Raw genomic sequence first — 26,017 nt, 5'->3', positions numbered from 1 at the left:
AAATGTATAGGTATGTATATGTGCGTATGTGGACGCGTATGTATATACATGTGTATGTGGGTGGGTTGGGCCATTTTTTCGTCTGTTCCCTTGCGCTACCTCGCTAACACGGGAGACAGCGACAAAGTATGATAGATATAAATAGATAATATATATATATATATATATATATATATATATATATATATATATATATATATATATATATATATATACATATATATATATATATATATATATATATATATATATATATATATATATATATATATATATATATATATATATATACGGCAAAATGGTAATGAGTGTGACTGAAGGATATAAAGACAAATAGTGCATCATTCGTTGTGTAGGTCAGACCGACTGGCGATGATATGTGCAGGAGCTGTGGTCAAGGGAGAGGTAGAGCTCTGGTTGAATGTGGTGACGCGTCAACTTGCTAACAAGATCAACGCCAGACACACCAGGTATAAGAGACTGGCTCGGCCGCTTCCCTCATCAGCTTCACACGGAGACTGGAAGTCACGACTCGACTCTGTTACAGACCCACAGACACCCCTAACAGGTACTTCCATGGTCAACGCTATCAAGGTCTTCAAGAAGACTGCACCGAATGGTGAGTATATCATGATTAACGACTGGGGAGAAAATGATATATGCAGAGGTGTCAAGAAGTCTTTCTGGGATGGAGACGTTTCCATCCCTCGCTGTCTACTGATATGATTCGTTGTTCTGTTACCACCTAACCAGGTAAGGTCACAGCGTACCTAAGCCGGCGGGACTTCGTGGACCACATCACCCACACGTCCCCCGTGGATGGCGTGGTGGTCGTGGACCATGACTACCTCCGCGGCAGGAGGGTCTACGCCCGTGTGGCGGTCACGTACCGCCACGGGCGTGAGGAAGATGAAGTCATGGGACTTCACTTCAGCAAGGAACTCGAGCTGGTGAACGTGGAAGTTGCTCCCAACGCTGGCACCGAGGAACGTACTGATGTTCAGGAGCGCCTCATCAAGAAGCTGGGCGCCAACGCCTACGCCTTCAGCGTGGCTCTGCCCCAGATCGCTCCCTGCTCCGTCACCCTCGAGAGCGGCGATGACGCCTCTGTGAGTATCATAGAATCTTGTACGAAGATTGTCTCGCCGATTTCGTATCTTAATCTTCAGATAACGGCGTGCTCTGATTACTCAAATTTCTGTGGTTTGTATATACGACTTGTGCTTTAGGTTCTGGCCTGATAACCATAGCCACGTAATTATGTAACATGTAAGTTACTTCTCTTTCTTCGTCAAACACAGAAGTTCTTTCGGTTTTCATGGCAGGGCAACCATGACCATGACGGCCGATCCCAGATACCATTAAGAATAACTTTCCATCATAACTAGGGACATGAATTTGTTTCAATTACAGTTTATTATTTCAGGTATGTGCGTGAGTGTGGTCGCGCGTTACTGTGGTTGTGCTGGGGCGATTTTTGTGGCAGCGTGGATGTATGTGGTTGATGTTTGTGTAGTGAGTGCAGGAAGTTTGACACCTCCGGACTCCCATCTGTCGTACTTTAAAAGAAATTGTGTGTATACATTATGGTGTTGTTATTGTTGTTGTTGTTGTTGTTCTGTGTGTGTGTGTGTGTGTGTGTGTGTGATTAATATTCTCTGTGTTTCAGGAAGAGAAGTTTACATTCGTATTGCCTCGTCTCTTAACTTTATATATGTATATATATATATGTATATATAATGGGTTGGAGGAAGAACTGCTCTTTGAGAAACTCCGTTGTAGGGCTTAAGGATTTTTAAGGTGTAGCTTTGACAAGTGACTGGCTTAGCAGCCTGTGAAATTCATCAGCTACTTTTTGTCACTGTTGTAAAAGATGGTGTCAAGAATCTTAATTGATGTCTGTTACCAATGATATTGTGCATACACATATTTATTTCCTCTTTATATATATATATATATATATATATATATATATATATATATATATATATATATATATATATATATATATATATAATCCCTGGGGATAGGGGAGAAAGAATACTTCCCACGTATTCCCTGCGTGTCGTAGAAGGCGACTAAAAGGGGAGGGAGTGGGGGGCTGGAAATCCTCCCCTCTCATTATTTTTTTCAATTTTCCAAAAGAAGGAACAGAGAAGGGGGCCAGGTGAGGATATTCCCTCAAATGCCCAGTTCTCTGTTCTTAACGCTACCTCGCTAACGCGGGAAATGGCGAACAGTTTGAAAGAAAAGGAAAAAAAAAAAAAAAAAATATATATATATATATATATATATATATATATATATATATATATATATATATATATATATATATATATACACTAAATTCTGATCATCAACTGAGACAGCCTCGGGGTTCATATATATCCCTGGGATGGGAAAGATAGAATACTTCCCACGTATTCCCTGCGTGTCGTAGAAGGCGACTAAAAGGGGAGGGAGCGGGGGGCTGGAAATCCTCCCCTCTCGTTTTTTTTTTATTTTCCAAAAGAAGAAACAGAGAAGAGCGCCAGGTGTGGATATTCCCTCAAAGGCACAGTCCGCTGTTCTTAACACTACCTCGCTAACACGGGAAATGGTGAATAGTATGAAAGAAAAGATTATATATATATATATATATATATATATATATATATATATATATATATATATATATATATATATATATATATGTGTGTGTGTGTGTGTGTGTGTGTGTGTGTGTGTATGTGTGTGTGTTTATATCACATTTTTGTATGTATGTACGCTTATGTAGATCAAGAACACACAGACGTCAGCAAGGTTGTTCTGCTGTATCCATACACAGTACACCTTAATCCTATGAGGCACCTACCAGGCTTCTCTCTAATCTCACTGACTTAATGTCATAACACACCTCCATATATCACAGAGAACATTGACCTCTACAACAATCCTGCTGTTTTGTTTTTCAAAACAGCGACTACAGAATAATCACAGGTCACTCCGTTTCATATAGTAAATTCTGATCATCAACTGAGACAGCCGCGGGGTTCATCTTCGATGGAACGTAATTTTTCTTCTAATACTGAGAGATGAGTTCCATATCATATATATATATATATATATATATATATATATATATATATATATATATATATATATATATATATATATATATATTTTTTTTTTTTTTTTTTTTTTTTTTTTTTTTTTTTTTTATACTTTGTCGCTGTCTCCCGCGTTTGCGAGGTAGCGCAAGGAAACAGACGAAAGAAATGGCCCAACCCCCCCCCCCCCATACACATGTACATACACACGTCCACACACGCAAATATACATACCTACACAGCTTTCCATGGTTTACCCCAGACGCTTCACATGCCTTGCTTCAATCCACTGACAGCACGTCAACCCCTGTATACCACATGACACCAATTCACTCTATTTCTTGCCCTCCTTTCACCCTCCTGCATGTTCAGGCCCCGATCACACAAAATCTTTTTCACTCCATCTTTCCACCTCCAATTTGGTCTCCCTCTTCTCCTCGTTCCCTCCACCTCCGACACATATATATATATATATATATACATATATATATATTTATATATATATATATAAATATATATATATATATATATATATATATATATATATATATATATATATATATATATATATATATATCCAAACGTTGCGTTACCTAAACCTTTTGCTATATTACTATCGTCATCTGGGTTGCAGGTCACCACCAGATTGCTGTGGTATATTCCAGCTTTGCCTGAATCGCCGTCGCGTACATCTTCCTTAACATGCCACTGTCTATGTAACTTGAAGACAATTTCCAGGGTCTGTGCAATATTAGCTGTCCCTCAGAGTGAGATAAATACATATCACAATTTTAGCTAAAGAAATTTGTTCTTCCCAGTTTATTCGACTTACGTTACCTATACAGGTGGTCCAAATATTATCACGAAGCAAATCTTATCACACAATCTTATCAGTGACGATGAATACGCAATTCAAACACAGATCATGGAGTCTTAAACTGTTATTTCAGTCTACTTTCCTTTACAGCAGAGTACGTGCCACGGACAAAAATAGTTCGCAATCATGCCCTTCACGGATGAAAGGAAAAGAAATGATGAGTGTAAGAAAAAAAGATGGAAATTAAGTTGAGGTCCTCAAGTTTGCTGACTTGATTCTTAGATGCAGAATGATTACAGAGAATGGGAAGAAAAAAAGAGAGAATTCGGCACCTTTTTTTGTTCTAGAATAAAGAAAAGAAGGTATCATAACGGTTAATCCTCGTGCGACTGGTCTCCACACAGCAACTAAAGGAACTGTGTTCTTTCCAAATTTTATAGAAAAACACAACCAGAAAGTTGTGTGCATCTATCTCACGCCGAGAAGTTCGTATTGTTATCGAGAGCCTCTGAGACACCTTAGATTTGGCATACTGAACCTCCAGCTTCCACCAACATAAACCTCAGGTTTTAGACTCGTGGACGTTAGGAACAGAATAACAACAAAACCGTGTTACCTGACATCGTATTCTTATCATCTACAAACCGTATCATCTTTCCCAACAGACCCAGCCTCTTGGTGTGATCTACGACCTCAGGCTGTACGTAGCTGACCGTAAAGAGGAGAAGCCTCACAAGAGGAACTCTGTGAGCTTCGCCGTCCGCAGGGTCCAGTTCGCGAATTTAAGACTCAGTTCTCGACAGCCTCAGACACTGGTTAGCAAGGGCTTCACCCTCTCCCCTGGAAGGCTGAACCTGGAAGTTAGCCTCACTCGTGAGGTGTACTCCCACGGACAGTCGATCGATGGTCATCTTTCCATCAATAACAGCTCTAAAAAGACAGTCAAGACCATCATGGCTGAGGTGGTCCAGCACGTGGAGGTCACCATGACCAACAATAGCTGCAGCCGCGTTGTGGCCTCGCTCGAGTCTCGTGAGGGCTGCCCCATCACCCCTGGAGCAAACCTCACCAAGACCTTCTCCCTCACTCCCCTCGCTTCCTCCAACCAGAAACGCTTTGGCATCGCTCTTGATGGCCACATGAAGGACCAGGACGCCAACCTGGCATCCTCCACTTTGGTGGCGGCCGGTAAGAACGTCAATGACGCCTTGGGCATTATAGTGTCCTACTCTCTCCGTGTGAAGCTGAACTGTGGCGCCATTGGCGGCGAACTGACTGCCGACCTTCCCTTCAAGCTCATGCACCCTGACCCTTCCACTCAAAGAGCACCACTGAGGAAGACACAATCTTCCGATAACTTGGAATTTGAAGAATTCGCTCGACTTCGTCGTGGACAGTCTGTCATCGACGAATAAATGACAAGTTCCTCTCCGTCATGCATTTCTGATCGTCAGTGAAGGCTCGGTCAAACTCGCCTTCAGTGCACTTATCATCTGCCATTCATCGGCTTGTCTGAGTCTGTTGAAAGAACCTCGGTTGATACAGACTTTAGTCTGTGTTTCGTTTGGTCAGCTTATGATAACCAACATTGTCGAAACGGGTCTATTTCTCCCCCTCACTTGCAATGACACAAGACAACACAGATTTGAACCTCTGTGTTGCTCGCTTCGTTGATGGCTCCTTCCACCGTCGTGAGGACTTGGTTTCTTCAACAGGATTCGTGACTGTATCATGGAGGCTTATCATACTCCGAGGGATGCCCACGATCCGCGTGAACCTGGCTAGAATTCCGCCCCAGATGTTACAACGACGCTGGCCTCATTTTTGCAGGTGAATTATTATCAAAGTGACTCAATATGATTTCTATTGTGGTACTGTAATATATCTCACACTGCTGGAGGAGGCTAGTTGTGTTTTCGATAATGAAATCTAAGAATCAGCCGCTGTCTTTATTTCCCCTCATACAACATCCTCATGTATGAACCCGCTGGAAAACAATCTACATTAACGATCAATTATTCAAACAGCGCGTCTTGACAAATCTAAGCAACTTGTTTTCTCGGATCATAATCCCTCAAAGTAGAGATGAACATTGTTTTCATAGGTGATCGCGGTTTCCCGCGTGAGCGAGGTTGTGCCAGACACATTTGAAGAAAGGCCACCTCCGTTCCCTCATTCTCTAGCTGTCATGTGTAATGCACAAAAATTACAGCTCCCTATCTATATCTAGGCCCCACAGACCTTTTGATGTTTCACCCCGGACTATTGACATGACCCCAGTATACCACATCGTTCCAATTCACTTTATCCAGTGTATGTCTCTCACCCTCCTGCATGTTCAGGCCCCGATCGCTCAAAATATTTCTTATTCCATCTTTCCACCTCCAATTTGGTCACCTCATTCTCGTTATTCCCTCCACCTTCGGCACAAATATCCTCTCTGTCAACCTTTTGTCATTCATTCTCCCCATATGTCCAAACCATTTCAGCAGACCCTCTTTTGTTCTCTCAGCCATCTGTATACTACCACACATCTCTCTTACCCTTTCATTTCTAACTCGATCAAAACACATCACATATTGTCTATAAAATATTTCATTTACAACACATCCACCCTCCTCCGCACAGTGTTATCTATAGCCCATGCTTCGCGTCCATTTAGTATATTTCGGACTACTATTACTTTCAATATACCCATATGAACGTAAAAAAGTATTCTCTTTGACGAGAGACTCGTGTCGAAGAGAGGCAAAAGAGGTGGACACACTTAAGCACGAACATGCAGACTGTGGACCGGGAACGGCTGGCTGTAGCCTGGCCTCCGAAACATTTTTATTCTTCATTCTATAGGCAGTTTGGAATTGTTCTTTCAGTTGACAAAATGTTGCTATGATCATCACACATCTGACCTTCCGGCCTCAGAATCCCTTTCACTGGAGCTCCTGCAGCACTCGAGGAGCCAGCCATGCCTACTGGGCGGAACCACAGGTAGAGATATGTGGTGACGTGTCTTTGTAGACTGGGCGAAGATGCATTGAGTAATAGGTGCTCTGTGTCATCACTATGGGAGTACACTGATCCCCACAAAAATGCCAGTCGGATCTCTTCAGATCCTGCAGACACCAGCGCCACCACACAATATGACGTAAGCTTCTGTTCGGAAATGTTTTTCTCTCTGTTCCAGTTAAAGGTGGCGGATCCCTTGTTACATTATAGTCATCAAAGCTTTGAGCGACTTCTCCCACCAGCTTAGAAACGTTCGTCGACCTGGTCACGCACCTAACACTCCAAAACCCTCCAGCATCAGAGCCTTGGTATGCAGTTAAGACAGAGGATGGCGGTAATGCCAGAAGCATTGAGAACCGTCACCAACGAGGATGAACGCTTAATTCCTAGAGATGTTGCCGTCGATCAAGCTCAAGCGAGCACTTTACGAAGGTCTCGTCTATCCAGCCATTAATTTTTAGCGGTTCAGAGGTCCACACAGCGGTCTTGTCCTTCCCAATACATTCAGCACCTTATGGAAATGGTTAGCCTCACCATACTTCCGTCGTTAGAACCCTCCCAACCGAACCCAGTAAATTTACTGGTTATATATCAAAACCCACAGACCCCTTTTTCCTTAGCCCTTCCCTGTGTGCACTGAAGGAGAGGATGGCGTCATTACACTCACTGCTGTCGGTAACACTTACGTCATCTCGCAACCAGGCCGGCTGTCAAATGCGTCAGGAGTGAGGCAGCCACCTCAATGAACTCGAAGCAGCTTAGCTTTGGCACTCCTTTAGGCTATGAAAGCAGCGGCTCATGCTGCACCATCTGATGCTCGTAACCTCACCCGTGACAATGTCATGGTCAAGTTAGATTTCCAGGACTCCATCACAGGTTCTTTCCATCTCCCTTTCGTCAACATGTGCTGCAGTGTTCCTTCATCTGTACTTTTCAGCGGGCTCGAGATCGACTCAGCTGAAGGGGTCTAGCAAGGCGATCACCTTGCCCCTTTTTTATTATGCCCAGCATCCAAAATAGATTATAGACGGAGCATAGCGTAAGAATATACGGCTCTCGGATGATGGCGCCTCCTCTGGCATGGCAGAGTCTTACAGTCTTGGCTCTTGCGAGGGAACTTGGAGAATCGAAGAGTCCCTCCCGTAACCATTGCAAGTGTGATGTCATCACCTCTGCACCAAATATTGGCCAACAGCCTATCCGCTTTATCGCAAGGAGCCTTAAGCATCAACTCAGCATTCTGCTCGGTGCCTCATTATGTTCCAAGGTCATTACAATCTTTCTAAAGAAAAAGATGAACGACTGATTGCACACCATAGATACCCACGACGCCACAACCTCCTCACTAGGCGTTCAAACTTACCGTGAGTAACCTACTTCAACGGAAGGTAAGGTAAGTTTTCCCCGTGACATCTTACACGCTTGGAAGCTACGCCCGGGAAGCCGGAGGTAGTGTTAACCATGTAACAAGCACTGCTGGTTCTGATGGCTCACACTCCACAATGGATACACATACTCCGTCCTTCTTTTCACGAGGAGAGGGAAAATGGTTCTTCATAAATTCGTATTCTATGAAAAGAGAGAAGAGGCTTCTTGCACAGTCATGTCGAAGTCTGAGGAAAAATAGATGAATTTTATCTCTTGTTTAAGCTCTTAATGATTTGGCTCCAACGCATGTAATGATTATCAGTATACGACAGACGCTTGGATTATTTTCCGTAGAGTAATTATGTCTAATCATGGTCTAGATATTGATAGGTTGATTGAAACTATAATCAACTGCTTAGAAATTAGCCGTAAACTGTAATTAACTTTATTCAAATATCTCTATCCTTATGTATGATATCACTTGTTTACCAATTAGCTTCGTCTCTTACTTGTACATCAACTAAGTCTACTATCTCCCCTGACGATGTCATCATTACACGAAACTGCACTTGGGAACTTATCGTGTTTCATTATCCTGGTGTTTATCAGCAAATTCTAGATCACGCACACCACTGTGATGCATGATTGCACTATGTATATGTAATGACTCTCTTAACAACGAAAGTTTGCTTCCAAAACATACAACCTTTTTCCAAGGAAAACAGTGAAATTATACATGAGTACCAGGAAAACATTATAGATTACATGGCCATCTTTCATCACTATTTTTCGCAGCTCCAGCGATGATAATGGTTAGGTTCAGGAGAGAACAGAACAACGACGCCCACCCACGCCTGAGAGTGGGAGCTGCACCCACGAACCCATGTGACGGATGGGAAACACGTCACCTGTGTGAGTGACCACGTGATGCCATGATGATAGGCTGTGCCACGTCTCATGACTCAGACTGTGGGCGCTCCCTGCGCTGCTGCACGTTGTCAACAATCAGCAGGCATGGGCGCCGTGCGGTCCCTGAGCGATGCCTCAGAGTGAAGGAAACTTTAAGATTGCGTGTTCTAAAGTGTGGAGGATGACGGTAATGATGTCAACACTCATCAGGAAGATCTCCTCTCTCTCTCTCTCTCTCTCTCTCTCTCTCTCTCTCTCTCTCTCTCTCTCTCTCTCTCTCTCTCTCTCTCTCTCTTTCTCTTCTATCTGCTTACGCCAAGGGAATCTCTGGAGGGTAAGATAACCAGTGATCGTAACGACGCCAGCTACAATAAAGCACATTCCCCACACCCAACCATCTGCGTGGCCGCGACCTCTCCACAACCCACCATCTGCGTGGCTGCGCCCTCTCTACACCCCAGCATCTGCGTGGCTGCACCCTCTCCACATCCCACCACATGCGTGGCTGAACCTCTCCACACCCCACCATCTGCGTGGCCGCGCCCTCTCCACACCCCACCATCTGCGTGGCCGCGCCCTCTCCACACCCCACCATCTGCGTGGCCGCGCCCTCTCCACACCCCACCATCTGCGTGGCCGCGCCCTCTCCACACCCCACCATCCGTGTGGCTACATCCATTCCACATCCCACCACCTGGATAGCTACACCCACCCTACACCTCACCAACTGAGTGGCCACACCCATCCATCACAGCCCATGATTTCACGTCTCAAGACCTGGGTAGCCACACTCCTTACACCCCAAAAGTGGAGAATCTCAACACACACCGACACACACACACCACTACGGGCTGCCTCAACATCCCTCATACAAGATGTGTCTGAGCGTCCTGAGGCGCACAGCCCCACTTCGGGAACATCTTCCACGCCACCTTTACTCTGAACCCACCCAATCATCCAGTACCTGAGGTACTCCCACCGTCTCAACACCCGAGCCTATGAATCTCCTCGGCTCAGGAATGCACAACTCCACACACACACACACACACACACGAGCCTGGCTACGGGACAAGGAGATTGTTGGTAAGTGCTGACTCTACTTTTCTCACGGTTATCTGGACACTGCAGTTTCTACTCATCCCACCAGGGCTACATCTCTTGCTGCTTCTGTGGTTGTTCCTGTGACTGTATACCCAAGACGACGACCAGCTACACCCTGCTGTGGTATACGTCGGGAAGTTCCACGCCAGCAACGAGCCAAGCTGGATTCCCTCCCACCCAAGGTAGGAGAAGCGCGCGGTGGCCGGCTTATATATAGCCTGCGAGGAACCTACACGGGCGTCAGTTACACGGGGCGGCAGGATGAGTTGCAGGTGGAGAGCTGCGGTGCTCGTGGTGGCGGCGGTGAGCTGCCTCGTCCAGGCTCAGCACACCAAGCTGCAGGCCGTTGAGTGTCCTTTCCCAGGTCGGTGTCAGAGCAAGTCATAAGTTTTCTTGTTGTAGTGAGTCATATGTCATGGGGAACATTAATTATGACTGGCATCTTTCCTCTTCAGTAATACATATCAACTAAATGTATTACAGTCACTGGTCCTCTAAAATGAACGAAGTAGTGTCAAGATTAAACGAACATCTGCCACATCTGAACACATCCATTTTAGCTGTTATGTGTGTAGTAGTTAAACCTGAGCTTGTAATCCACGTCCAAACGTCACAAATCATCCCACGTTGTACCTTGGCGGCTTCATACATTCTACTCAGTGATAGCATGTCGCCTTCCATATACCACATCGATCCAACTCATTCTACTCCATGCATGCTTGTCTCCCTGCTAAATACTTAGACCACGATACCTCAAAGCCTCCTTCACTCCATCCTTGCATCTCGTCCCCCCCCCCCTCCTCATTGCTCCCTCCACTTCTGACCCGTAGATCCTCTTTGTCTGTCTTCCTTCACTCCTCTCCATACATCAGCCATTTCAGCACACCCAGGTCAGCTGTCTCATTCAGAATGTACTTATACCACACTCCGCTCTCACACGCTCATTCCTTACACGATCTTTCCTCCTCACACCACATGCTGTCCCATGACTTTTCATTTCCAACACCTCCATCATCAGGTTTTTTTCCGCATTTCGAGTCAAAGACTCGTAGATGTCTAATTCAAAATTTGTCAACCGTCTTCCTGCGTTCAACATAGATATCCAGGCAGCCATTACGCAGAATCCATACCGTAAACTGCTAACACATCAAGAAAGACTAACACTTTGAATAATGGATGTGTGGCGTTATGAATCACAAACTTTGGCTCAAGGAACAAGAGTCGGATTTCGCCTTAAAAGATCTCTGGGGGGCAAAGTTTGATCATCACACACTGGGGGCCCCGTCGTGCCATTCACTGTCACCAGTTTTCTAAAGAAAGAAGTTTAAGATGAGACTGAATGCAGTATATCACTGAACTTGTATCTACTTCTTTCAAATAAAAGGAATGCAATTACACAAGAGGAGCATCCACGCCTGCCTGTCCGCTAGTAGGCAGGGGGCCATCTCAGGTAGCTCATGGTGAGGAAGAGCTTCATTTAACCCCACTTTGGGAATCTTTCCTCCCCACTCCTCGACGTTAGACGTCTCACCATCCCGGTCCCATGTTATGTAGTTTAGCTAAATCAAGTTACTCAGCGATGACACACATCCAGGGTCGTCGCTTACACCCCGCCTAGCCAGTGTACGTTGAGGAGATCCGTCACTAAAGACGAGAGGACCAATGCCGTGGCTTAGCCTCCTGTAATGCAAAGAGCAACATGACCGTCGAGGTACCTTGTCCAAAGAGAAGCATCTAACTTTGGTGAACAGACTCCACCAGGCACTTACCTTCAACTTATGCACTTGCGCTACAGACATTCCTCTGTTCACGTCCAGTCCACACTTTCCTATAAGATTTCTATGCCAGTATCTTCCCACAATACTGCATAATATCCTTACGTCTTTTTCCTGCCAACAGTTGAGCCGGAGGGAGAGATGGCTGGGGGTGTTTCTACCGCTTTTTTTATAGATAACCTCGCCATGGACCATCAGGGCTCCTGTTATCTGTCTTTCCCATATTTTCCATTGCTTATACTCGTAAATAGTCATGTATAGCGTCACAAATTTTTACGAACCTGAATTTCTGTAGTTGTGCTGGGAAGACACAGTAAGAAACGATAATGAATATGATAATATGAACTCAACGATCCTACCGTAACCTGGGCGTGACATCAGAGGCTATAGGGACAAGTGCCCTTCCCTATGGAGTTGGGATTGGAGTTAGTGATGATAAATAGACAGATGAAATGATCAAGTTTTAGACTCGAACGATCTGCTACACTTAACTAGTATTCTTTGTGATATCTTCCTCTCACAACCTTCACGTATCCTGAATCGATGACTCTGCCTGTCATGAGGGAGTGGGTGTTGAGTGGTGACAGCCGACGTGGGAGACGCCAGGTGGAGGCGTGTGTCACTCCCACCTGAGTCTTCCCTCCCCCGCCCCCCTACACACACACACACACACACACACACACACATGGCTTGGAGAGCCAGCAGTGTCATGCTCAGTCATGATTACACGCTTGACTCGTCCCCCCCTCCTCACCTCGCCTCGTTCGAAGCTCCAATCTTCCCGATCTGTTGCTTCATTTGCCTCTGCTTCACCTATCGACAGATACGTCTTGATCATGTTTCTTTTTTTTTTTCAGAATGTCATAATTCTGAACCTTTTATAAAATGATGATAGAAGAGGAATATCCAGTTAGGAGTATTTTTGATGGCAAGGAAATAGAATTGTTATGTACACTAGACACTGACGTGTGATGACAATCTACGTACGTATTGCAAGTGATGGTTGCCACGGTCTTCCTTATCAATAATGTATGGTTCATCATACATGTCCAGATCTTTCTCTTTAGATATTCAGTGTTTGATGAATTCAACGAAAGGGGAATGAGCACCCGATGTATTCTAAGGAAGGGATAAGCTAAAGATGTATATTCAAGGATGTGATGAGCACTCCTTGTATTTGATAGAGGGAATAAGTGGGTATTGTATTCAAGAGAGGTAGTGAAGTAACATCACTTTATTCACAGGAGGGTTTAGGTACCCACTACAAGAAGAGGTTAACAACAGTATATTCAAAGGGGAGTTAAGCACTTTATGCGTCCAAAAGGAAGAGCTGAACTCATGATGTATCTACTGATATGAGGTCAGGACGGATTTGAAGAACAGGAATGAACTTCTCATTATCTAAAAGAATTTTGTGATTTTGAAACGTGTGCAGCCAGCATGAATTCTGGGTTTTAAGGATTGTTTCAGTCACTCCACAACCAATCAAGCTCAGGAACATCCACACAAGTGATTACATGTCTTGGGTCGTCTCGACACCTACTGTATGTAAGATGCGCATGTTTGACTGACCCACCTTCTTGTATGGCTGTGAATGGTCCTACATTCGTCATGATGAACATCCTTGGTGTCTCCTCCTGGATAAGTGCATGACACGTACAACTGACTCTGATTAAAGCAAAGATGTGGGCCAAGTTCACACACAGATGATGATCCTCTTTGGCCGAGAGATGACAATGACACAGAGGACTGACTAGGCAATGTACGGAGTATAAGCTCTCACATTTTGAAGGTTCTAACTCTTTCAGTACTCATTCTTCAGAACTGATACTATGCCCTCTCAGGTTAAGAATTCTTTGCAACGTAGCCATGTTGTTGTCGTTTCTCTCTCTCTCTCTCTCTCTCTCTCTCTCTCTCTCTCTCTCTCTCTCTCTCTCTCTCTCTCTCTCTCTCTCTCTCTCTCTCTCTCTCTCTCTCTCTCTCTCTCTCCTTTTTTTTCCTTCCAAGAGCTGGCTGCTTGCATACCGTCTCTCTCTCTCTCTCTCTCTCTCTCTCTCTCTCTCTCTCTCTCTCTCTCTCTCTCTCTCTCTCTCTCTCTCTTCTTTCCTTTTACTTCCTTCCAAGAGCTGGCTGCTTGCATACCGTCTTGGGATATGATAAGCCACTGGAGAATAAGATCCTTTAGCAGCTCGACATTACACCGTTGTAATGTTTGTTTCCTTCCCTACAAACCTAGGCTCTGGAGTTCTTTCTCTTCTTATATCTTTTCTTATGAGAACTGCCTGTCCACACATCCCCCTTTAAAAGAAAATAAGTTCTCGAAATCTTCAAGAGTTCTATGAAGGTTTCGGGCCACGACTGGACCTTGTCATTAAAAGACAAAATGATTTACACCACCTGATTATATTTTCTATATTTGTGCAAGATAAAATATTTTGCAAAAGATGGAAGATGGCCAGTTTTTAATTACGTCCTGAAATCTCTTTGGACCCGCAGCCACCAAAGTTCAAGTGGTTAGAATCGTAATCTTTTTTTATCCATAACAAAAAAATATAGAAATTTGATTTCCCATCACTTTTCTGCCAGTAGAGATCAGATCATATCCTTCCTCCAGGAGTGTAAGATCATGAATTCCCTGGACTCTGTCAGTGGGTCCAGGAGAGAGAGAGGATCGAGGTGGGACAGAATCTAATAATGTCGTGTTTGTTGAACCAGAGGGACAGGTGGTACTGTCTGAGGCGGAGTGTGGGAAGTACTCGGCTTGCGAATGGACAGACGGTCGTTGTCACATGGTGGACAACGCTGTCGGGGGCTACGTCGTCCAGAATGACCCCGAGGAGACCTCACGAGGTTTCAAGGTACAAACGCTGTTCTCTAGTGGTGGACTTGAAGGTTGTCGTCCCTCGAAATTTTGTATTGGTTTAGAGTGCAATTATCTACGGTATTTATCACTATTACGTATTGTTGTATAACTATAACTGAAGATTAGTCGATAAATGACAATTATCAATTTCTTCAAGGCACAGAGTTCAGGGTGTAACGCCCCTTGGTAACACATTGTGACTTATTACCGTGACAGGTCAATCTTAGAAAAGCTCAAGACTCCGTGACGATGTTCGGCGGCGACGTGACCAACCTCGTCTTCGAGGTGATCCGCCACCAGGATTACCACGTCCAGGTCAAGGTGAGTGACCTGACCGTGACCTTCCTCCAGGCAGTGTTGTGATCACTGGTTCTTAACACTGCCGATGGCGCATGTGTATGTTCAGATATGATGCTCTTGATTAATATTACATGATATCATTAGCATGATAATTCTTATATTTATAAAACTATCTTAGATTTTAAGTCAAAAGATGAGTTTATCAAAAACCTAAACCTTTTAAAGGAGGGAGTTAATGTTAATGAACATACATTTCATGATAATCTCATAAGCAATCATACGAGAATCTATCTTAGAAAACGAAGAGACTTACCTTAAGCAGCCAGGCATAGAGTGTTGTATTATTGTAATTCATAACTCCATGGTCATTACAACTTTACCATCGTCTTCCATCCTGTACCACCTGTAGTTGTAGTTCTGTAGAAATGGCCATTAAAGACATGGACATTTCAGGAAAGGATCAGACGTGAGGATAACTGACGTAAATGGGTCATGGCAAAAAAAGACTCTTACCCAGAGTAAGGAAAAAATGTTCATACATCTACCTTTACATGGATTTCTCCTTCTTTTGTCCTCCACTCTCCTTCTATCCTTCCTTCTTTTGTCCTTCCCTCTCCTTATATCCTTCCTTCTTTTGTCCTTCCCTCTCCTTATATCCTTCCTTCTTTTGTCTTTACTTCTTCCTATAACCTTCCTTCTTGTGTCCTTCCCTCACCCGCTGACCCGTCCATTTTCTAAAATGTCAAGTCTGTGAACACCAACAGAACTCCAAATCATCCTTGCTGTGTCACCATCTTTCTCGCACTTTCTTCTCTTTCAAAACATTCTGGGTTCCTTCCTCTCTTTCTAACTTATTGTGCAGCCCTCTGGGCGAACGTGACGACCTAAGAACTTCCTACCATGTCTTGAAATAACAATAGGATAAGAAAAGCTCATGAAATCTCCTGAGACATAGGTATACCTTGTCTGTTACACTTCCACGTTGGAAAATCGTGTGATTCGTAATGTTTCGATACTTATCCCCTTTTTCCACCACTTAATGCATTACCTGTTGCTCATGGCTTCCAATACCTCCTCCTCCCCCGCCAGATCTACGACGCCGACAAGGCCCGCTATGAGGTGCCTGTGCCCCTCAGTCTTCCTGAGAGTCCCGGGCTGGAGCCTCTCTACAACGTCAGTGTGAGTGGGGTCGGGGAACCCTTCCACTTCCAGATCACCAGGATGGCCACTGGCAACACTGTGTACGTATGTTCCCTCATACTTCCCGACTGTCCACACAACCATAGACAGACAGACAGATAGAGTTGGTGTGGAGTGCAGGTCATTAGTCAGCCATCATTTCTTACCGATAAACACAGCCGATTTTCCTTATAAATGTATGAAAAAAATTGTGATATTAGGACTAACGTAATACTTTTGACCACCATATAAACAGCCCTAATCAGGGGCATTTGTGTTTCAGTAAATCTATCATGAAAGTGGCGAACTACCGTCAACTTTATTTCGTTTCACAGCCTAAACTTGTTGTTGCTCTATTATGCGCCGTTTTACTGAGGGATTTATTGAGGTTTATTATGAGGGAAAAATCCGGGATAAAAAAAAAAGTATACAAGAGGAGTCGTAGATCTCACTGTGGGAAACTTTACCAGACTCAGCGGACAGTCGTGGGTCCAGTGTTCGTATCCGTGGTCATATTTTGTTCCAATAATACACTGAAACGACAACCCAACTTTTAAATCAATCTCCTTTCTTTTAAATCAATTGTTTGGTTTACTCTTCATGTATTGTCTCCTCTCTCTATTAGTGAAGGAAAGTGGAATGATAAATTTGATATTCCAAGACGATAGTAAAGCCTAGAGTTTAATCTTATCAAGATTTGCTTCGAAGACGCCACCATTATGGCATTCTCAGCCTCATGCAGCGCATCTCCACTTTTCAGGAATCTAAGTCAAACTTGACGAGATGTTTACTTAGTGTCTAGATTGCTAGTGCCATTAAGCTGATAAATATCCACCGTCTTCTAAGCCTCGATACATTGTGGTGCTATTTTCTCTCTGAGGATTAAATCTTACACAATCGCTGCAATTCAAACTTTTCTCCCGCCACTTTGGTACGAGAGATCAATGGCTTTTCTTCGAGGTGATCGCCACCGGCAGATCCGTTGGTGATAGGAGGTAAATGACGTTTTCATAATGCTCATTTTCAAGGAGATTCGAAGAACGCAACGAGGAGTTAGGTTAAGACACCTGGGAAGCACAGATAACAGAGGACCTGATGCGCTATCATGAGGTTGCTTGCTCGAAAACGGTAATGATATTGTGCGTTCTTAAACTTTATGGCTAGAGCCATGAAAGTAAAGCAGAAGGCTCCTTCCTGCCAATAGCTCCCTTCAGCATGCCATGCAGGATGGAGACAGAATTTTGAAAAGGAAATCTTTCAGAAAAGTATGAATAGAAAACACGTTCTGATCTATTGACAATCGCTGCATTTCTGGGAAGAAGGTTCACAACTGAAGATGAAAAAACTGAAGTATGGAAGAGGCTTATACAGTGAAAATTGATATCATTAAAGTATTTGTTTAGCCATTAGTTGTGTGTATTGATAGTCTTTGTCTCGACAGCATCTAGTGGCAGTTCCTCCAAGTGTTTCTGTAAGTCTACTGACGAAGAAAAACCCTACCCACGCTTGTGTTATGTCTCCTTCCCTCCAACTTCATACTCTTACCTCTGGTCATTTCATCTCTGATATGAAGGACTGTCCAGATATTCGGGTCCTCCGTGGAGCAACGGTTAAGGTTGCTCCACTCGACGCATTTACAGGCTGTCCAATATGAAGTTCAGAGGTTGTAATCTTGGTTACCGGGACAATTGATAATCCCTTCCTCTCCTTCAACGAACAGGTTCCGCTCCATGGGACCACTGACATACGAGGACCAGTTCATCCAGATACACACCTGGTTGATGTCTACATACCTGTACGGCTTCGGCGAGAACACCCACCTCTCCTTCAGGCATGTGTTTGAGCCCAGAACTACCTTCCCCATCTTCGCCAGGGACCAGCCAGTTGGACCAGTAAGCGCCACCATAATGCCAAGTAGTGTTTGTCTGTGTCACGAGGTTCACACTCACTTTGCCGTCACTCGTCGGCTGACCGTCTATCAACATTGACAATTTGCTGATCTCTGGGGTACATTCTCATTAATTTCTCTCATCTGTGACTCAGTGTGGCAGTATATCTACTCACACGTCCCTTCAAACTCAAGTCCCAATAAAATCAACACTGGCAAAACACATCCACGTAGAAAACCTAACAAACACTAAACATTCGCACTCTTAACACAGTCTTGAACGCCAGTCTTGCACCCATCCGAAACTACACTCCCCAGACAAATACGAGTCAACTCTCCCGTCTACGTCCCAGATATCATCCATCACCACAACACTATTACCACTCTCTCTCTCTCTCTCTCTCTCTCTCTCTCTCTCTCTCTCTCTCTCTCTCTCTCTCTCTCTCTCTCTCTCTCTCTCTCTCTCTCCATTTTCATTGTATTTCAGCCACCTGTCATCTGTAATTTGGGATAATTTTTTTTCCTTGCAAAGTTAATATATTTTGTGGTACAAAGTACCTACAACGCCAGACAACTCTACCCCATTCACCATCATGTCCTCACCCCATTACCCGCAGGATCCCATGAACGAGTACGGTCATCACCCATACTACATGGTTATGGAGGATGACGAGGGCAACTCACACTCCGTCTTCCTGAAGAACTCCAATGCCATGGGTAAGGTTGTAGTTGATGTAATGATAGCACACACACACACACACACACATATATATATATATATATATATATATATATATATATATATATATATATATATATATATATATATATATATATATATATCCCTGGGGATAGGGGAGATGAATACTTCCCACGTATTCCCTGCGTGTCGTAAAAGGTGACTAAAAGGGGAGGGAGCGGGGGGCTGGAATTCCTCCCCTCTCGTTTTTAAATTTTCTAAAAAAAAAAAGGAACAGAGAAGGGGGCCAAGCGAGGATATTCCTTCAAAGGCTGTTCTCTGTTCATAACGCTACCTCGCTAACGCGGGAAATGGCGAGCTGTATAAAATATATATATATATATATATATATATATATATATATATATATATATATATATATATATATATATATATATATATATATATCCCTGGGGTTAGGGGAGAAAGAATACTTCCCACGTATTCCCTGCGTGTCGTAGAAGGCGACTAAAAGGGAAGGGAGCCGGGGGCTGGAAATCCTCCCCTCTCGTTTTTTTTTACGCTACCTCGCTATCGCGGGAAATGGCGAATAGTATGAAAGAAAGATATATATATATGTATATCATTACTTGATTTTAATCGTTATCATTATTTCCTTCTTAATCTTCTTGAGGAGACAATGTGGAGTACACTCTCACATCGTTGTACGTGCCGCCATCCCACATCCTAGCCCTTCATCTCCTACACAGAGCGATACACAGGCTTTGTTAATCCTGGGTATCTTCATACTGCTCGGCGACAAGGGACACATATAAAGTCGTATCCATATATATGTCATGTTCAGGATAATGTCCCACCCAGGTATGGAACATGTGTCGATACTGCGAGCAGTTGAATTCTTCGCTACAGATCTCATACAATACTACACTAGATTACCGTTACAGCTTACCTCATAGTTTTAGATGAATAACTTAACGATATTCAAATGAGTTGTATCTTTATACATCACTGATAACATAAGAAACCACTGTGTCACTCATAATAACATATATCTTGCGACGGTAGACGTGAGCCTAATTTTGGCGACGGTAGACGTAAGCCTAGTCTTTGGTTGATACTGTACCCGTTTTCTATGCAGTTGTAGTCAACTTGGCTGGGACTTACTGTGAACCACAGTCAGCTGTGACCCACTCCATCATCCATCTGTCTCCCGACAGAGTACTCGACCTTCCTGCTGGACGACGGGACTCCTGCGCTGACACTGCGAACCATCGGTGGCATCCTTGACTTCCACTTCTTCCTCGGGCCTTACCCAGAGGACCTCAACGTCCAGTACATTAATGTCAGTGTCTTGCGTCTGCTGGAACTATATTTCCTTTACTGAGTAATTCATGGCTACACTCTAATGCTATAATGATATGCGCATCATAATGATATCGAAATACTAAGTTGACATAAAGCAGTTTATGAATGTACAGACCATATCCTCGGCAGATGATCGGCCGGCCAGTCTTCCCTCCATACTGGTCGCTGGGTTTCCAGTTGTCCCGGTATGGCTATAACTCAACGGACGCTGTTCGAGAGGTCAGGGAGAGGATGAAGCTCATGGGCATTCCCCAAGTAGGTTGTAGTGTTGCGTTGTAGCCACTCGAGGGTTACATGTCAACTTTGTCCTACATATTGATCAAGCAAAATCTAAGTTTATCTCCATGTTTCTTAGCTACTTCGTGAGGTTGTATCTCTAATGTATCTGATGTCATGATTGTCAACAACAGAAAATAATCACAAGTAGTTATAGAAATGTGTCTTTATAGTGATACATTTTTGTTGTTGGAATTACTAACAGCAGCTGGTAATGGCTGCAATGTTATGAAAGTATTGCAGAAATCAATCATCATCCTTGTTACGGACAAGGCTGCCCCTCCCTCAGTGTACATGTGCCAAAACGATGGCCTTCACCATCTTTTTCAGATTATCTTTTGTTATACCAAAGAAGAAAAATAGCATGAATATGAAAGAAGTTTTGGACAGATTTTATCGAAAATCAAATTCGAAAATCATTGCTGAGCCGACGTGTCATTGTCAAATGCCAGAGAAGCTTATTTTTGTAAATAACTATAATCATATCCATCCTTAACTTACGATAATAATAGTAATAACAATAATAGTAATAGTAATAGTAATAACAATAGACACCCATTGGTAAATTGTTTGTTTGAATGACAAGAATCATTCGGTGATAGACTTTGCAAGCAAGGCTAAGTGACTTTATGGGAAGTTTATAAGTACGAGCAAACCAGAGGACAAAATGTCACCTGGATTCTTCTCATATCATATTGCAATGAATTTTCGATTAATCGTAATACTAGTTTTAGTCAAGTTATCCCGAAGGGCTTTTAGAAAATTTCATAGATGAAACACCAGAAACATTGGAGTTTATGACTCAAGAATTAATATCGAAGATAGAAAATGGGAATTATGCAAGGACTTTATTCAGTATATTACTCCTGTTATAGTTTACCATAGACGCTCTTATACCGGACAGACTTTCAGTACAAGCACACTTAAATGTACAGTTTTCGTATATGTATGTATTTATCAACATTTACGATCTCTGTAATGTATTCTACCAGTTCAATCTTCGTACAAGTTGTTGTTTCTTGCTGTAAAGGATGGACGAAACATTACCGTCATGTATACCTAGTCTCTTGCCCGCAGGATGTGCAGACGTGCGACATAGACTACATGAATCGCTACAGAGACTTCACCTACGACCCCGTCAACTGGGGCGACTTGCCAGACCTCATCCAAGAGCTGCACAACGATAATCTGAAGGTCACTCTCATCCTGGTAAGTATTGTTGTGGCCAATCCTCCTCCTCTGTTACACAAGTCATTAATAACATCGTAGGTATAATGACCATAAGGTAGGATACAGTGCTTGCAAGCATGGCGAGCACAGATGATGGTCAATGTTTTACACGGACCTCCGTGGTGTATGCAAGGGCCTGCCGCCTGGGATCAAATCTATGTAGGATCGAATCCCGGCAGTTGGTCCACCGTACGTCTTGTCTTCATCCTCCCTGCTTAGAGGGTGATTGATAAAATGTTTTCTAATCATATATACCAAGTTACAGTAAAAGAAAAAAAGAACTCACCGTAACAGTAATCACATTTATGAAAACAGAATCATTCCTTTTCCTTCCTCGTAACTAACACAACGCAAGTCCCGCTATCCAGCCTTGACAACAGAAGAATCAGCCACTCACATCCTCTTATCTTGGGAGAACTTTTGGCGATGCCTGACGAAGATGCCCGTCTCCCGCACAGGACCCAGCTTTGGTGATTGACTTCGACGACTACCAACCGGCGATCCGTGGAAAGGCTGCAGATGCCTTCATCAAGTGGTCAGATCCCAGTCTGGTCCCTAGTGACCAGGAGCCAGGTACTGATGACTACATGGTGGGCTACGTGTGGCCCGACACCAAGACTGTCTTCCCCGACTTCCTCAGGCCTGAGACGCAGACCTGGTGGATGAACGAACTCAAACTTTTCCATGATGTAAGTTGATGGTTAAAGTTCCCAGATGATGCATGTTTTACTTTCTCACAATTTCAGTCTATCTCCTAATATGTATCGACATGTATAGAAAACACTACATAACCCAATGAACTCGTTGGCACTATGCATAATTGAAAAAAAAAGATAAATCAGTTAATTCTGCTAGTGCCATATTTATAGCAAGAATGTATGTGATCTTACAATTACCTTTATGCTACAGAGGATAAAGATTTTTCGATTGGTGGTCATGTCTCGAGGTTGAGGGCCTGAACGACCCTGGCAGCTGACAGGCCCCAAAACTTAGCTTACCAACCCACCTAAACACTTCATTGTCCACTCTGAGGTTCTTTCCCCTACTTTAAGGAACTTAGGTACGACGCCATCTGGATTGACATGAACGAGCCGGCCAACTTCGGCACCAACCTGGACAAGCCGTGGAACTGGCCACCGGACAAACCCGACTGGAGCCTCAAGTGTCCGAACAACGCTTGGGACGATCCTCCCTACCCGACCATGACGATCCGGACGGGTGACAATAAAAGCAAAAAAATCAGGTGAGTTGCGGCCGCTGGAGGAGAGTTGTATCCGCAGGAGGAGAGTTGTAGCCACAAGGGTAGAGTTGTGGCCGCGGGAGCAGACCTTAGGGAAGGCGTTATCAAAACGGAACGGGTGGGGAAGGAGAGTGATATGTTTATGGAAAGAACAGATAGACAGAACGGGAGCAAGAGAGGCAGTGGCAAACCGTTTAGATTATATTGACACAAAAGCTTAGAGAAATAAGATCTATCTTGGGTAACTGAACCAAAAGTCAGAAACATTCTTTTACACATATGAAATCAGGTATGCTGAAAAAAGTGATAATTATATATATATATATATATATATATATATATATATATATATATATATATATATATATATATATATATATATATAGATGTGTGTGTGTGTGTGTGTTAAGAGAGAGAGAGAGAGAGAGAGAGTTTACACGTCTTGGAATTATTATCAAACAGTGTTTGTTACCAAAGCTGTCATTAACAGCATCAGTTTGTATGACAATATATAATTTTCCTCACATCAACGTTCAATTCTCAGTGTACAGAGAGTAGCATCCTCTGATGCTGGCCAAACGTCATCAAGTTTCTCTCAGACTTCAGTTCCCCAAAATGTGTTTGTGTCCATAGTTCCCCCCACGTGAGCTAGGCTTTGTGTTCCAGTGACCACACCATCTGCATGTCGGCCAAGCAGACGGACGGAAACCAGTCGTATCTCCACTACGATGTCCACTCCCTCTACGGCTGGTCTGAAACCGTTGCCACCTACAAGTACGTTATTGCACAACACCTGTACGACAAGTCGTAACTTTTCTCTCTAATATTTTAACTCATAGGGATGGAGTTTGTATTTTCTTATACGGATTTAATAGTTTTATTAGTGGTATCATTCGATCAGGTACTATAGACTTTTAATAAAAACATTTCCGTCTGTGATAAAGCCATCGGTCGTGGTTTCCACTGCTATATCTGAGAAACTAGGGCATTTACCTGTGTACCTGCGTTTTGAGGTCCTCAAATCCCCGTCCCTTGGGGAACAAATTGGAAGCCCTATGACATCTGTGCTTCTTGAAGCAAGAATAGATCGCACTAATCTTCCTTACTGAGAAGGAATGAAAGAAAAGATCAAAGAAGGAACTACTACAGAAACTGCATCAGTCATCCCTCACCCGTTTTCTGTCGTCGTCTTCTGACCTTGATCTGTTTAGTGTTAGGGCCGATCAGGCATTAATTGTTCCCGAGCTACTGCCAGGTACGGATAGGTGTTTCTGCAGTCTCATACGTGTACTTCGCGATGTTGTCTTCATTTCGGTCTGGTGTTCCTGCTGTCCTATACGCATACTTCGCGATGTCTTCATTTCGGTCTTCTCTTTTCTCGGTGAGTGGTCTTGCTTTAGTATAAGAGGACTTCTGGTGATTCCGTCGTCTGTATATATACAGAACTTTTTATTAGTGATGGAATCACTTGTCTCAGCCATCTTCAGTGCTGGTGCCCCTACTGTGTTCTCTTTGTTTCTCTTTTTTCTAGTGTGTTTTCGTTTGTCGCTTGTCTCTTATCTCGGCCTTATGGGGGCCAGAGATAAAGGACCAAACTGGCTAGTCTTTTGTACTGGTTGCCCGTTTGCAGGATTGTTGCTTCGTTGCTGAACAAAGCTCCGGCTACTTGCTTCATTCGGCGACGAAATGAGGGATCGGTACTGCTTCTTCCGGGTTCGATTCTTTTAGTTTCGCTGGCGAGGGTTCCCTTTCCTGTTGTGTCTTAGAGCTACCCGAGCGGTCGCAAGGCAGTTTGAACAATACAGTTTGTCTCGATTGGTTATACAGTTCCATGAGGACAGAGCCAATAGAATTGTTCCATCAGTCGACGATCATCATCGGAGTTCCCATCTCGTTGTGATCAGGTGGGGTTCCCGAATGTTCGTCGGCTGCTATCATCCTTCTTTATGTTCTTGTCTTGAAGATTTAGCCAAGAAAAGTGGAGAACAGGTCATTCAGGCAGCGGTGCCTGTCTGGAGGGACGCGCCGCTAGCGAAACAGACTCTCCAGGGTCCAGACAGCCAAGTGACAGTCCCCATGCAATTCCACCTCGTAATTACTGCTTCACCACGGGGGTTCATCAGGCCTCCTTCGTCGTTTCGACTAGGCAGCCTTGCTTATTGTGATGACTTACTCGATGCACGGTGGTGGGGTGTGTGTGTGTGTGTGTGTGTGTGGGGGGGGGGGGGGGGGGTCTTAGGCGATTCACTTCTATTTCTCGATTCGATTTATAGCTACGTCAGCTTTCCTTTTTTCAGTGAAGTTTGATAGTCTTCCCGGTCGCATTCGCCGTCTCACTTTTCCATTGCACACACTGTGCAACTAAGGTAGGTTCAGCACAGTTTACTGTGGATGGCCACGGTTTCTGCTCGTCACATTTCCCCTCCTCTAGGAAGGGTGTGTTCGACCCTGCGCTGTCACGTGTGCAACATTGAATTGTTTATTTGTATTGGTATCGTTGGCAAGTATATTGCGCACCCAGGGCTCATCTAGTGAGTGATAACGCAAAATGATTTCAGAGGTCACAAAGGGTTTTTGTCAGACCTTAATGGGTCCTGTTAGAGGAATTGCCACAAACATGTTTCTTAACATAGATTACATAGTCTTTCATAAGGTATGTTTTACTGACTAAATGCAAAAAGTTGATACAATTTTGGATTTTCAACTATCTTGTTATAAACAAAAAGGTGTTGTGACATTTCTTGTAGGGTTCGTTTGAACCTGTTCCTAAAAGGTTCTTTTTTCACAATCTAAGACATAGTGTTCTAATTTGTGTTCTCATCGCTAGCCACAAACTTTACACTTCTCATGATTAATATCAGATACTATAAAGCGCCAATAACACTTATAGCTTAGCTGTACTCTAGTAATT

The 26,017-nt window shown here is 43.7% G+C and overlaps 2 protein-coding genes across 2 annotated transcripts in view; both read left to right on the top strand.

Annotated features, from left to right (window-relative positions):
* Window positions 1-482: 482 nt before the first annotated feature.
* LOC139751621 (arrestin homolog) lies at window positions 483-5,459 on the top strand. Its single transcript, XM_071667242.1, has 3 exons — window positions 483-619; window positions 754-1,109; window positions 4,572-5,459. Exons 1-3 carry the CDS (start codon window positions 577-579, stop codon window positions 5,319-5,321), a joined length of 1,149 nt encoding a protein of 382 aa, XP_071523343.1. The 5' UTR covers window positions 483-576; the 3' UTR covers window positions 5,322-5,459.
* A 5,036-nt stretch (window positions 5,460-10,495) lies between these two features.
* LOC139751620 (sucrase-isomaltase, intestinal-like) overlaps window positions 10,496-26,017 on the top strand; it is a 45,095-nt gene continuing 29,573 nt past the window's right edge. The window contains exons 1-12 of the mRNA XM_071667241.1: window positions 10,496-10,654; window positions 14,781-14,923; window positions 15,145-15,249; window positions 16,318-16,469; window positions 18,128-18,299; window positions 18,913-19,012; window positions 20,213-20,337; window positions 20,490-20,615; window positions 21,714-21,845; window positions 22,325-22,555; window positions 22,919-23,109; window positions 23,773-23,880. Of these exons, the coding sequence (XP_071523342.1) occupies window positions 10,552-10,654; window positions 14,781-14,923; window positions 15,145-15,249; window positions 16,318-16,469; window positions 18,128-18,299; window positions 18,913-19,012; window positions 20,213-20,337; window positions 20,490-20,615; window positions 21,714-21,845; window positions 22,325-22,555; window positions 22,919-23,109; window positions 23,773-23,880 (1,688 nt within the window). The 5' untranslated portion in view covers window positions 10,496-10,551. The remainder of the gene's footprint in view (window positions 10,655-14,780; window positions 14,924-15,144; window positions 15,250-16,317; window positions 16,470-18,127; window positions 18,300-18,912; window positions 19,013-20,212; window positions 20,338-20,489; window positions 20,616-21,713; window positions 21,846-22,324; window positions 22,556-22,918; window positions 23,110-23,772; window positions 23,881-26,017) is intronic.

The sequence above is a fragment of the Panulirus ornatus genome, chromosome 11 (genome assembly GCF_036320965.1).
Source record: "Panulirus ornatus isolate Po-2019 chromosome 11, ASM3632096v1, whole genome shotgun sequence".
Lineage (NCBI taxonomy): Eukaryota > Metazoa > Arthropoda > Malacostraca > Decapoda > Palinuridae > Panulirus > Panulirus ornatus.
Note: the sequence above shows the minus strand (reverse complement) of the source record. Positions and strands in the feature narration are given on the sequence as shown.